Raw genomic sequence first — 13560 nt, forward strand, 5'->3', positions numbered from 1 at the left:
ATGCGATCCTAATCTAAAATGCTGTATTCTCTATGAGAAATGTAAGGAGATACGATCTTTTAACTTAACGCGGTAAATTTTGATAGTATAGATATGCAATTCGACTCCAGATACCTTGGATAAACAAAGAATCGTTTTGTCTTGATGATTAATTCGTTTAAATTAGATTCAACAAACATTAAACGTAAGGCCAGAAGCTGGGAAGATGTTATTGCCCGTATCTAATTTTGGTGTTCTTGGTTCAAATGACCTATTTAGAACAAATCCGTTTCTATTTAGAAAAAATCTTGTGTGGGTTTGAATAGATTTTAGACTGACCTCCACAACTGTTTAATTTTTCATTTGTCTACTTCAGATCCGGTGAACTTTACTGTCCTTTGAATTAGGATTGCTGTTGCAAACAATATTTACGCGTCGCGTAGGATCACCTCAGCGTCTGTCCATCTAATATTTTCTGTATTTGTAAAGATTGATTGACATATATAGAAATGTATGAAAAGTCGTTATAGTCGTTAATGATTCTATTTTAGAAATGAATGTTTATGTTTAGACGTAAGTTAGTAAGACTAAAAAGGTCAAGCAATTTTATTCTTTTTTGGGTGGTCCATCATAAATTGGTTCTAGATACCACATGCATAAATGTCTAATGAAGTAGTTAAAAATTAAATTAATTAAATTGTAACTACTCGAATGAATCGATTATAAACGCACGGGTGCCCGTCTGGTATTCGAAACTGCCGCGACAATTAGGTCGGGTTTCGTCAAACTATCACCGTGTTAACTTCCAATATGTAAGCCTTATTGCAATGAAATAAGGTCCATCGATGGTCAGAGTATTTTGCTGTTAGTAAACTATCCACAGACCTGCAATGTTGCTCCACTTCCTAAAACACTACCGGCAATTTTGCACTTGCAAATGGCGGATATGTTATGCCAATCGATAACGCTCCTAATGGCTTTTGAAGCTATGCTAATCACTCATTTATTGCAATCATCACTTAAATTAATTTTGACGTTGGTTATTTTATTGAAAAATATACATTGAAATTTAACGGACGTGTAATGTTAAAGAGAGTAATTGATAGAGATAAAATGAGGTTTAATGGTACTTCTCAAACTATGGGTCCTATGCTAAAAGCAGGTCAAATACTATTAAAATATTAATAAAGATTTTAAAAAACATATCAATCTGCTAATTGATATACACATATCATCTTTCTGCATATTGCTAATCAGTCTCATTGCCAAACATGAGAAGCGGTATTTATTGTCAGTTCCTTAACATGATATTAATTTGGTACTCAGAAAACCTTTTCCGTGTATTGTCTAAATCGTTCCCAAAATGTGAATATTCATAACAATGATTTACTTGACATGCCGTAACCAACGTGAGACCCAGCTGATGTCATAGGTCAAAAGATTATAAGAATATGTTCTATTGTTGATCTCGAATGCTATAAATCAGAAGAAGATTAATAGTGTTAAAGTAATGAAATCAAAGCAACGGTTGACCTTGAAGTATTTGTTGATGGCGTGATAAGGACTGATTGTGATGTCATCGGTCGTAACGGAGAAGACAGCAAATTATAAAGCTTTTTATAGTATTGATGATTAATTATCGTGCGGACGCAAATGTAAACATTATAAGACTCTTGTCTAACGTTTGACTATGTGGTCACTAGTCTTGCCAGCTACAATCCACACACTAAAAGTTATTTGTCTATGTCAAGAACGCAAAAAATAATAGCAATTAGAAATATGATTAGATTAGATAAATCATGAGCAAGTGTTTGATGCTCTACACAAATCAATTAGTTTACTGAATAAATATTTAAACCGAAAAGTTCTCTAGTGGATCCTTCTTTCCAGTTTTTATGTAACAGATTTTTTGACATCAATATTTTGCCAAACTTGAACATCATTCCATTCCTTCCTTCGGAATTTACTCTCTTTATCACATGCCTTTTCTGACTGGTCGGTGCAAAATCGGTGCCATGTGCATTTTCTTACCCTCAAATCAGTAAACGGTTTCAATATACCAATAATCAAGTAAGTAATTATTCAATTTGTCCTCAGGGAGTAAAAATCAAAATGGACGACGCGGGTAACATACTCATCAGACGCTATTCGAAGAGTAGTGTGTTCGTGAAGAGTACTGCGGCCACCAGCAACGAGGAGACCGCCATCGGCCAGGACATAGTCAAGCTGCCGGGGTATGCGCTTGAACAGGAGAAGATATTCAAGGTGAGATCAATGATAACAAGTGATTTAGCATATTTATAATTTAAAAAAAAATAGAAAAAGGTGACTTTATACTTTCTTCAAAATCTAGGCTTATACATATTATAATAGAAAGTTAAAGACAAAACTCACAATTCTACAAAAAAAAAACATTCTACCGCAATATCGTTAATTTTGATTAGTTATACTCTAATGCTGTTTCTACCTAAGATTGAGAATTTATCAGTATCAAAACCGAAATTAACTTCGGTAATTTCAAGATCTCTGTGGTAGAATTCCTTTAGAACTATCTGTTTTAAGGAAATATATTTACAGCTCTTCAGAAACAGTAAAAGAATAAAAGTAACTTTGCTGATGTTGTTAGGTTACATTACACACAATTTATGTCAGTGGTGGTAAAAAGCTATATTCTTGTAGTTTGAACATAAGTACTCGTATTAGAAATTGGTACACAACCTTATATCCAATAACCAACAAAAACAATAATTAGAGGACATAATTTTGTTCAAATTCCCATTAGTTTTCCATTAGTCACGGGTCTTCCAAGTCAATATTACTGCAGCTGCACTTAATGACTACGATCAGTAGCTCGCTGCGATCGATATTTTCATCTATCGATGCGCCTAATCACATGCCCTACATTTACCAATACCCTTCGACTACCAACAATTTTGAGTAACGCAAAATTATATCTTCGTCTCTTTAATCTTAATATCAATCGATATTTAGTTTTCTACTACTACTATGATAAGACTTATTTCAAAGTTGCGTCGCCGTGATCGTCTATTCTGTACAAATATCGAAGAGGTGTTTACCAGCAATAATTTCCTTTGAGATGGAAGCGTTTATGAAGTAACATGTCGAAACGATCGATTAATTTCATGGCTGCCTACATAATTTCAACTACTTATAAGGACGCTTATTTTACATGTTACCACATTAACATTTCCATATTTATTATTTGCCCTTACGAATTGAATAGAGTTAGAACAAGCTAAATTTGCAGCAATTTTGATAGCCCAGATTGTGCAAGGGTCATTTAAACCTCATAAGTTCATAGAAGTTTGAAATTAAATCGCTGCCAACTGAGTTTGAGCTAACTCTAAATAAAATCTTCTTACAATGTTATAGTTGCTGGATTCTTTCAGCTAAGGGTACAGCCTAAAGGCTTATTTAGACGTCGCACGAACTCGCATGCGATTTTAGTTACATTGCGGACTATTGAGGTTACATCCAAATCATCCGACCGATCAAATACCGTAGTGTAATGCAACTCGCATGCGAGTTCTCGTACCGTCTAAATTAGCCTTTAATGTCTTTATGTTTCATAATTTCTAAAGACAATAATCACGGAAAAAAATTAAAGAGCCAGAACATTACTCTAATGCGCTGCATTGTGGCCGAGTCATTTGCGGTGCATCACGACCGCCCCACACTGTGTTCAACACGATTCAGAATTTGTTGGCCATGACATTGCTACATAATTTCTTTTTAGTTGATGTTTCTATTGCACAACCTTCAACTCTGATGAGATTAGTAGATTACCATCGTTTTCTTCTTGATTTCTTGTTATATGCCTTTTAGAATTTATCAGGATAAATGATTTAAAACAATGGTACAATGGGGAAGAGTTCCGAGGATTCATTAGTAATTCATACCCCATTAACTCCCAAGATTTACGTAACGCAGAGCCCGCGAACAATGCGAAAAGATAGCACCATTAAGTAACGAAAAGAATGGTCATTGCCTCACTTATTTGTCGGCTTCTCATTTTATTTTCTTGTGAGTAACGAAAGTGAGCGTAAGCAAACAGGTCTATTGTCTGTGGTTTGAGAATATAATGCTAATCTGTTACATTGATATAGATTTGTTTGATAACTTTTGACCTGTGTTCTACTTCCTGTATGCTTTAGATTATCAGCTAACTAGATCTTGTTTACAATTAGTCCACACTCATTTTATTACTTTTATTTTATTACTTTTTACAGCAGGTACAAATATAGGTAGTAGTAGTTCCGTACTAACGTAAATTAGTATATAACTTTCTTCTGTTCAACATGTTCTTGCAATCCAAAGTTGCCATCAAATTAAAAATTTAACAATACTTCACCATGTTGAAACGCGTCAATCCTGAGAGTTTCCCTCCGAATCTCGTTCCCACAGCAAATCGCGTTTGGTAAATTAATAAAACAATGTTATCACAGTTAACTTTACTTAGTTTTCTGAAAAGAACTTATTCTTATTTAATTCTATAGTTGATAAATAAATATTTAGGTAAATTCTTTTAGATATTGATGTGGTTTCGAAATAAGCAAGATTTGCACTAGGCGACAATTTCCATACATTTTTCGTTCCTTCCATTCTATTGCCGTTATACAACGTCTATGAAAAATGAAAACTGAACAGAAATAAAAATCTCAGGGTGCAGACAACACAACAATGCTTAACGCTCCGTAGCGAACGAAACGCAACTGTCTCTGTCGCACAATATAGAAGAGTGATAGAGAGATAACTAGGCATCCTGTACACTTTTTTCTCCTATTAGTATCGAAAGAGCTTGTGATTGAGCATACAAGTTTAAATAAAATGGCTTATCTCATTTGTTTTTATTACCTTGTTACTTTTGTTTAATTGAGAAACTTAGTAGTATTGTAAGTCTTAATTTTCTAAAACTCGTTCTATTACATTTTTAACCAGTTTTTTTCTTATATTACTATGATTGCTTAGTGATTCTGATTGCGCAAACTCGATTCATCATAACAGCTCTAAGTAACAAACCAATTAACGAACAGATAGTTTCGTAATAAATAACTGAACAAGCATTCCAGTTATCATTTCAATACTTAGTTAAGCGTAATGTGCAATGAGTTGTATGTAAAATTCATTGACTTATGTATCGTCCAATTTCCACAATGATATTTGATATTGGTTTCAATCATGCTGTTCACTGCGCTATGCAACTTTTTTAGAAGAAATTTGCATGAAATGCAATTTTAGTTCAAGTTAGTTGATGGAAATATAAATATGCAGTATGTATCATTATTTAAGAGCATTTTGCTATTTTTATTTTTTTATATAAGTTTCGTAAGAATTTATATGTTAATCAATATAATGTTTCAATCCTTTCTGAAATACATTATTTTTTAAACATTCATCATTGTTTCTAGTTACAAACTGTAATTGTGAAAAATAAATACAATTTTGTGTGGATTTTCCACCACAATGCTTTTTACAAACACCAATCTCTGCTAATATTATAAATACGGAAGTAATCGTTACCCTTAAGCCACTGCACGCTAAACTGATTGTGATTTAAATGAAATTAGGTATGGAGATAGTTTTAGGCCCGGGAATGGACATACGAAGAATCTCACAGGCAAAGACAGTAGAGTGTCAACTGTCAAATTCAAAGTCAGGACTCGGATTCGTCCTTAAACAACATCCAAAAGGGAGGTATGGGCATTGTGAATGTCATCTCGCTTTGTGTGGTAGGTAGGGCATAGCGCAGCGAATGTCATTCCAGATATAGAGCAGAGCCCAACTGGGAAGTACCTCCACCTTACAGAAAACCTCAGCCGAATAACACTAGAACCTACTCATAGTGTTGTGTTCCTCCAGCTCACTGAAGGTGCGGAGTGTTAGGGCCGGCAACGCGCATGCAACTCCAAGGTGTACATAGGCTACGGAGACTGCTTACCATCAGGCGGGCCGTATGCTTGTTTGCCACCGACGTAGTATAAAAAAAGTCAGTCCTACTATTCTCAGAAATGAAAAAGACTTGAATTCTAAAGGAATGCTCCACAATAATATAAACAACAGCACTTCCTCAATTGCACATTACACATAGTGCACCGTGTGTCGGCATCTCTCAGAGATGACCGGCGATAACCGATGCAAGTGACGTTAGTGCACTAGTTGTGTAACGGCTTTATAAAGCTCATTCAATTTTGATGAAGCTGACTAGGCGGTTTTTGGCTTGGAGATAAGTTGGATTTTGTTTAAAATGGTTCTTTGTGGCTAACGTGCCTATTAAAGACATTTAATTGACGGGCTTTAAATAGAGATAATAAAATAAATGTAGTTTTGTCTATTTTTAACGAATAAATATATTCTACATTTTGAAACTCCTGTGAAACTAGTAGTAAAAAAAAGCGGCCAAGTGCGAGTCGGACTCGCGCATGAAGGGTTCCGTACCATTTAAGACGTATTAAAAAAAATCTACTTGCTAGATCTTGTTCAACATTTTACCACTTTGGACACACATTTTACCACTTTGGAACTGTCTCTCGCGCAAACTATTCAGTTTAGAAAAAAATGATGTTAGGAACCTAAATATCATTTTTGAAGACCTATCCATAGATACCCCACACGTATGGGTTTGATGAAAAAATTTTTTTTTTTAATTTATTGACGTAATATAAAAAACCGTTCACTAGATCTCGTTCAAACCAATTTTCGGTGGAAGTTTGCATGGTAATGTATATCATATATTTTTTTTAGATTTTTCATTCTGTTATTTTAGAAGTTACAGGGGGGGGGGACACACATTTTTTCACTTTGGAAGTGTCTCTCGCGCAAACTATTCAGTTTAGAAAAAAATGATATTAGAAACCTAAATATCATTTTTGAAGACCTATCCATAGATACCCCACACGTATGGGTTTGATGAAAAAAATTTTTTTTTTAAATTTTTATGACGTATTAAAAAAAAACTACTTACTAGATCTCGTTCGAACCAATTTTCGGTGGAAGTTTGCATGGCAATATATATCATATATTTTTTTTAGATTTTTCATTCTGTTATTTTAGAAGTTACAGGGGGGGGGGGACACACATTTTTTCACTTTGGAAGTGTCTCTCGCGCAAACTATTCAGTTTAGAAAAAAATGATATTAGAAACCTAAATATCATTTTTGAAGACCTATCCATAGATACCCCACACGTATGGGTTTGATGAAAAATTTTTTTTTTTTTAATTTTTATGACGTATTAAAAAAAAACTACTTACTAGATCTCGTTCGAACCAATTTTCGGTGGAAGTTTGCATGGCAATGTATATCATATATTTTTTTTAGATTTTTCATTCTGTTATTTTAGAAGTTACGGGGGGGGGGACACACTTTTTACCACTTTGGAAGTGTCTCTCGCGCAAACTTTTCAGTTTAGAAAAAAATGATATTAGAAACCTCAATATCATTTTTAAAGACCTATCCATAGATACCCCACACGTATGAGTTTGATGAAAAAAGATTTTTTGAGTTTCAGTTCTAAGTATGGGGAACCCCCAAAATTTATTGTTTTTTTTCTATTTTTGTGTGAACATCATAATGCGGTTCATAGAATACATCTACTTACCAAGTTTGAACAGTATAGCTTTTATAGTTTCGGAAAAAAGTGGCTGTGACAGAATCGGACAGACAGACGGACATGACGAATCTATAAGGGTTCCGTTTTTTGCCATTTGGCTACGGAACCCTAAAAGTATATGATATTTATTTCAGTATATAGTTTATACACCGTGGGCTGGTTAAACCCGAAAAATTTTAACAACGCATTTCTGAGGCCATAAGGAGCAAACAATTTTATATAAGTATAGGTCAAATTAGAAAAAACAAAACACCAAACAATATCTTTAAAACAAGACCGATTTCAGAAAACTTTGTATCACGTTTTAGTGTAGTCAAAAATACACCTTTGAAATCTGTCGGCTTTTACTAGCTCACGGTCTATTTCAAATTACACAAATTAAAATATTTATAAAAATACTTTAATTTGTTCTAATAGTATATTACTCACGTACACGTCGCTCGATAAGTAGAGACGGTGCACTCATTGCTCCAGTCGAAGATCCTCAAAATCATAATTCTAAGGAATCGAGCACCGTACCTACTAACATTTTCCATTCACTGTCAGAATCAGAAATGAGGAAGACAGATTAGAATCTAAGAAAGTATTGTCTGTATTTTGTAAAGTTCGACATAGTATAGTTTTCTTAAAACAGATTCTGTGTTAAAATGCAGTTTATAATATATAATTTGTTCACAAACGAGATACTCTTCGTGTTCATAAACAAAATTAAATACGAATTACGCACATGTCTACACCGCGCTGCTAGATTTCCATATTTTTGCATTCATTATAATTGGATGCTTTATCTTGTTTAACTTCATTGAATGGTATGATTTCTATTTCTTATACTTACTTATATTAATTGTTTACGGGTGCATTGGTAATTATAAGTATCAAAAAATATTTTTACATTCATTATAATTGGATGCTTTATCTTGTTTAACTTCATTGAATGGTATGATTTATATTTCTTATACTTATATTAATTGTTTACGGGTGTATTGGTAATTATAAGTATCAAAAAACAATAAAACAGTTTTCAGCGTCACAGTCGACACAGGTGCCTGTTTATTTCATGCATGCCTTTAACTATCAACAGAACGAAAATAGCAAAACAACTTCCCTCTAAATCTACCTTACAATAATGTATTTCATAGTGTAATAATGTATGGAATACAGTGTAAGGTCGATTTAGAGAGAAGTTGTTTTAATATTATTATTAGTTGTGCTAATATTAGCATAACTCTGTTAAATCTCTATCATCTATCAATTGTATATTATGCATACCTGTATGGTAGTTTTAATGATACCATACATACATACTTTGTATATATATTTTCATAAAAACTGTACCTAAAACTATGCATACTAAATATTTCATTCATTCATTCAAATTCTGTCTCTTTATAAAAACACAAAAGATTGTTAGATTGGACAGACATTTACTAACAACGCCATAGTTAATACTGAACCCAATGTCTTCGTCTAAGTCCATTTTAAAGACACCAAACAGCTGCTGACGTTTTTATCGGCTGTCTTTTCATTATCTCCTGATGTCTTGTTATGTAATATTAGCTCGATACAATCTTCTAACAATTGACTCGTCTACAAAGAGACCGTTTTGATCAATGTGTATGTTTAATTGAGATAAAAAGTACCACACAGGTTTTTTGGTAGTTCGCTTTTAATAATTCGATCTTTATCTTAGATTAGTAACACTTTCGTATTACGAAATTCATTTAATATCTTTTAGATGATTCGCTTTAAAGACGGTACACTTTTTTGTAAAAAGAAATTACTCGATCTTAGATAATGAACTCTTAAAAAAAAAGCGCTGCCTTCTTTTCTTGATCGTTGTAAATTAATTTACAATAGTATTCTTTCTTCACATTTTTTTGAAAGTAAATACACGGTGTAGCACGAGGAAGCCGAAAGATTTTAACCACGCATTTCTGAGGCCAAAAGAAAAAAAATGTTATATAAGTTTATGAAAATTTCACCAAAAAATATTTTTTTGTTTTTAATTTAATTGTTTTTAATGTATGTGTACATAAAAAGTAAATAGTATTAGTAAATCTGGCACTTAATATTAATTTTTCCAGTTTTTTCCGTAAAGCCTAGTTTTTGTAATGTGTTACCACTTTTTGACATCTATCAATAAGTTTATTTAGATTACGCCCCATAATGGAATCATCGCCATTAAAAAGGCGTTTTGCACTAAGTTACAATACGAAGATGTTTTTTTTGGCGAATTACAGAAAAAATATATGACATTTTAGTCTTTAAATATGATCAGGAATACACTGTTAAAATATTTCGTGTTCCTCGTGTAACACCATGTATATCGGTTTTTGTATGTTTTTTTATATTACGTCGGTGGCAAACAAGCATACGGCCCGCCTGATGGTAAGCAGTCTCCGTAGCCTATGTACGCCTGCAACTCCAGAGGAGTTACATGCGCGTTGCCGACCCTAACCCCCTCCCACCCCTCGTTGAGCTCTGGCAACCTTACTCACCGGCAGGAACACAACACTATGAGTAGGGTCTAGTGTTATTTGGCTGCTGTTTTCTGTAAGGTGGAGGTACTTCCTCAGTTGGGCTCTGCTCTAGATCTGGAATGACATCCACTGGCTGTGCCCTACCACACAAAGCGAGATGACATTCACAATGCCCATACCTCTCTTATGGACGTAGTTTAAGGACGTACCCGGGTCATTTAATTTATTTAAGCTTCTCATCACGTTCAATTCTTTATATGAAATTCAATGTAAAGATTTTGAATCCGAACATTTCTATTAAATTGAACTGGAAAATGTAATTCTGAGTGTGGTTTTTCCTTTATTAAAAATACCTAGAAATCTGTTTTTATTTTTGATCTAATGATTGCTTGGCTTAATTTAACAGTGTCATACCAAAACTTAAGTATAGTAGTGTCACAGTCGTCTAATAATAATTATGCACTAATTTCTTGTCTTCCATGATTAAAACTTCCCTTTCTTTCCAGCTATTCGACATGAAGAGATTCCAATCAAACGTTAACCGGGAGCTGCGCCGCTCCTACCCGGACCGTCGGCGGCTCGAAACACAGTGTCTTAGCGCCATCGGCTTCGTCAAGTCTGAGAACGACTTACTGGAGTGCCCTATTTGGGTGCTTATCATAAATGTTGTAGCCATGGACATGCTGAAATCTAAGCTGCCACCAGGTAATTAAACAAAGAAGTTAAATATAAGGTTAGATTAATAAAAAGAGAGAATAGACGCTCCTACCCGGACCGTCGGCGGCTCGAAACACAATGTCTTAGCGCCATCGGCTTCGTCAAGTCTGAGAACGACTTACTGGAGTGCCCTATTTGGGTGCTTATCATAAATGTCGTAGCCATGGACATGCTGAAATCTAAGCTGCCACCAGGTAATTAAACAAAGAAGTTAAATATAAGGTTAGATTAATAAAAAGAGAGAATAGACGCTCCTACCCGGACCGTCGGCGGCTCGAAACACAATGTCTTAGCGCCATCGGCTTCGTCAAGTCTGAGAACGACTTACTGGAGTGCCCTATTTGGGTGCTTATCATAAATGTTGTAGCCATGGACATGCTGAAATCTAAGCTGCCACCAGGTAATTAAACAAAGAAGTTAAATATAAGGTTAGATTAATAAAAAGAGAGAATAGACGCTCCTACCCGGACCGTCGGCGGCTCGAAACACAATGTCTTAGCGCCATCGGCTTCGTCAAGTCTGAGAACGACTTACTGGAGTGCCCTATTTGGGTGCTTATCATAAATGTCGTAGCCATGGACATGCTGAAATCTAAGCTGCCACCAGGTAATTAAACAAAGAAGTTAAATATAAGGTTAGATTAATAAAAAGAGAGAATAGACGCTCCTACCCGGACCGTCGGCGGCTCGAAACACAGTGTCTCAGCGCCATCGGCTTCGTCAAGTCTGAGAACGACTTACTGGAGTGCCCTATTTGGGTGCTTATCATAAATGTCGTAGCCATGGACATGCTGAAATCTAAGCTGCCACCAGGTAATTAAACAAAGAAGTTAGATATAAGGTAAGATTAATAAAAAGAGAGAATAGACGCTCCTACCCGGACCGTCGGCGGCTCGAAACACAATGTCTTAGCGCCATCGGCTTCGTCAAGTCTGAGAACGACTTACTGGAGTGCCCTATTTGGGTGCTTATCATAAATGTCGTAGCCATGGACATGCTGAAATCTAAGCTGCCACCAGGTAATTAAACAAAGAAGTTAAATATAAGGTTAGATTAATAAAAAGAGAGAATAGACGCTCCTACCCGGACCGTCGGCGGCTCGAAACACAATGTCTTAGCGCCATCGGCTTCGTCAAGTCTGAGAACGACTTACTGGAGTGCGCTGTTTGGGTGCTTATCATAAATGTCGTAGCCATGGACATGCTGCAATCTAAGCTGCCACCAGGTAATTAAACAAAGAAGTTAGATATAATATTAGATTAATAGAAAGAGAGAATAGACGCTCCTACCCGGACCGTCGGCGGCTCGAAACACAGTGTCTCAGCGCCATCGGCTTCGTCAAGTCTGAGAACGACTTACTGGAGTGCCCTATTTGGTCACTTATCATCAATGTCGTAGCCATGGATATGCTGAAATCTAAGCTGCCACCAGGTAAGTAAACTAGCATGAAAATTTAAATTTATTAAAGGATAGATAGGCAGACTGCAAAAGTGGAAGAAAGAATACTGCCGTGTCTGGTCGGCTTCGTGCCAAAGATACATACATCTTTGCGCCTTTGGCTTCGGAAAGTCTGAAAGCGACTTTAGGTTTAAGATTTTTTTTATTTTCACTAAGAATTTGAAAATTCACTTACATGAGAACTTAAAAATACACAAATACATTTATTTTGCATGACATTAGCGAAAGAACTAAAGACATAGAGGGTATTTAAACATACAGTTAATAAAATTTGCCGATACACTTAAACAAAACAAGGTGATTAGTGGTGCATAGATGGTAAACATACCGTCTGACTTATAAGAGTGACCTGTTTGGGACTTAAAGCATTTAGACTTGGGCCGCCATGTCTGTCATTTTCTGTACAAATCAGTCTGCCGATTTCTGCGGGGGAGGGGCACGCCAAATGTATGTCAGATAAACGTCAGTCCATACAAAAGTATACAAAATTGTGCAAGGTTTTCGGCAGAGGGGTAAGCTCTTAAAGCTGACTCCTGTCTAAATGCTCTAAGGTTTGAGGGCTTATCATTAATGTCATGTTTGTGAATATGTTGGAATCTAAGCTGCCACCAGGGTTCATAGCCAAGATACCTATCGTTTACGCTGCGTAGCGAACGAAACGCAACTATCTCTAACGCACTAATACAAAAAAGTGATAGAAAGACACAAAGCGTTTCGTTATCGCAGCGTAAACGATTGTAATCTTGGCTAGGCACAGGTAAGTAAACAAGGAGATTAGAGAGTAGGATAAACAAAAAGAGGGAGACATGAGTACATGACTCTCGTATCCATACCGTGGAAGGTTTGAAAGACAGTGCCTTAAGGCATCAGCTTTGACAAGTCTGAAAGCAACTTAATGGAGTTTGGTTGGTTGGTTGAGAATGGTTTGACGACCGGTTTGGCCTAGTGGGTAGTGACCCTGCCTACAAAGCTGATGGTCCCGGGTTCAAATCCTGGTAAGGGCATTTATTCGTGTGATGAGCATGGATATTTGTTCCTGAGTCATGGGTGTTTTCTATGTATTTAAGTATTTATAAATATTTATATATTAAATATATCGTTGTCTAAGTACCCTCAACACAAGCCTTATTGAGCTTACTGTGGGACTTACTCAATTTGTGTAATAATGTCCTATAATAAATAAATAAAAATAAAAAAAATGGAGTGCCCTATTTCACTCTCATCATAAATGGTGTCACTAAAGATATACCCATAACACAAATAAAATTAGGCTGTTACCACCTAAACTATTACCTTCT

General features: G+C 35.4%; 1 protein-coding gene across 1 annotated transcript in view; it reads left to right on the top strand.

Annotated features, from left to right (window-relative positions):
- The window catches only part of LOC133519355 (uncharacterized), a 207741-nt gene that overhangs the window by 165856 nt on the left and 28325 nt on the right, over positions 1-13560 (top strand). Inside the window, exons 5-6 of the mRNA XM_061853397.1 lie at positions 2077-2244; positions 10595-10793. Of these exons, the coding sequence (XP_061709381.1) occupies positions 2077-2244; positions 10595-10793 (367 nt within the window). The remainder of the gene's footprint in view (positions 1-2076; positions 2245-10594; positions 10794-13560) is intronic.

This window comes from Cydia pomonella, chromosome 6 (assembly GCF_033807575.1).
Source record: "Cydia pomonella isolate Wapato2018A chromosome 6, ilCydPomo1, whole genome shotgun sequence".
NCBI lineage: Eukaryota > Metazoa > Arthropoda > Insecta > Lepidoptera > Tortricidae > Cydia > Cydia pomonella.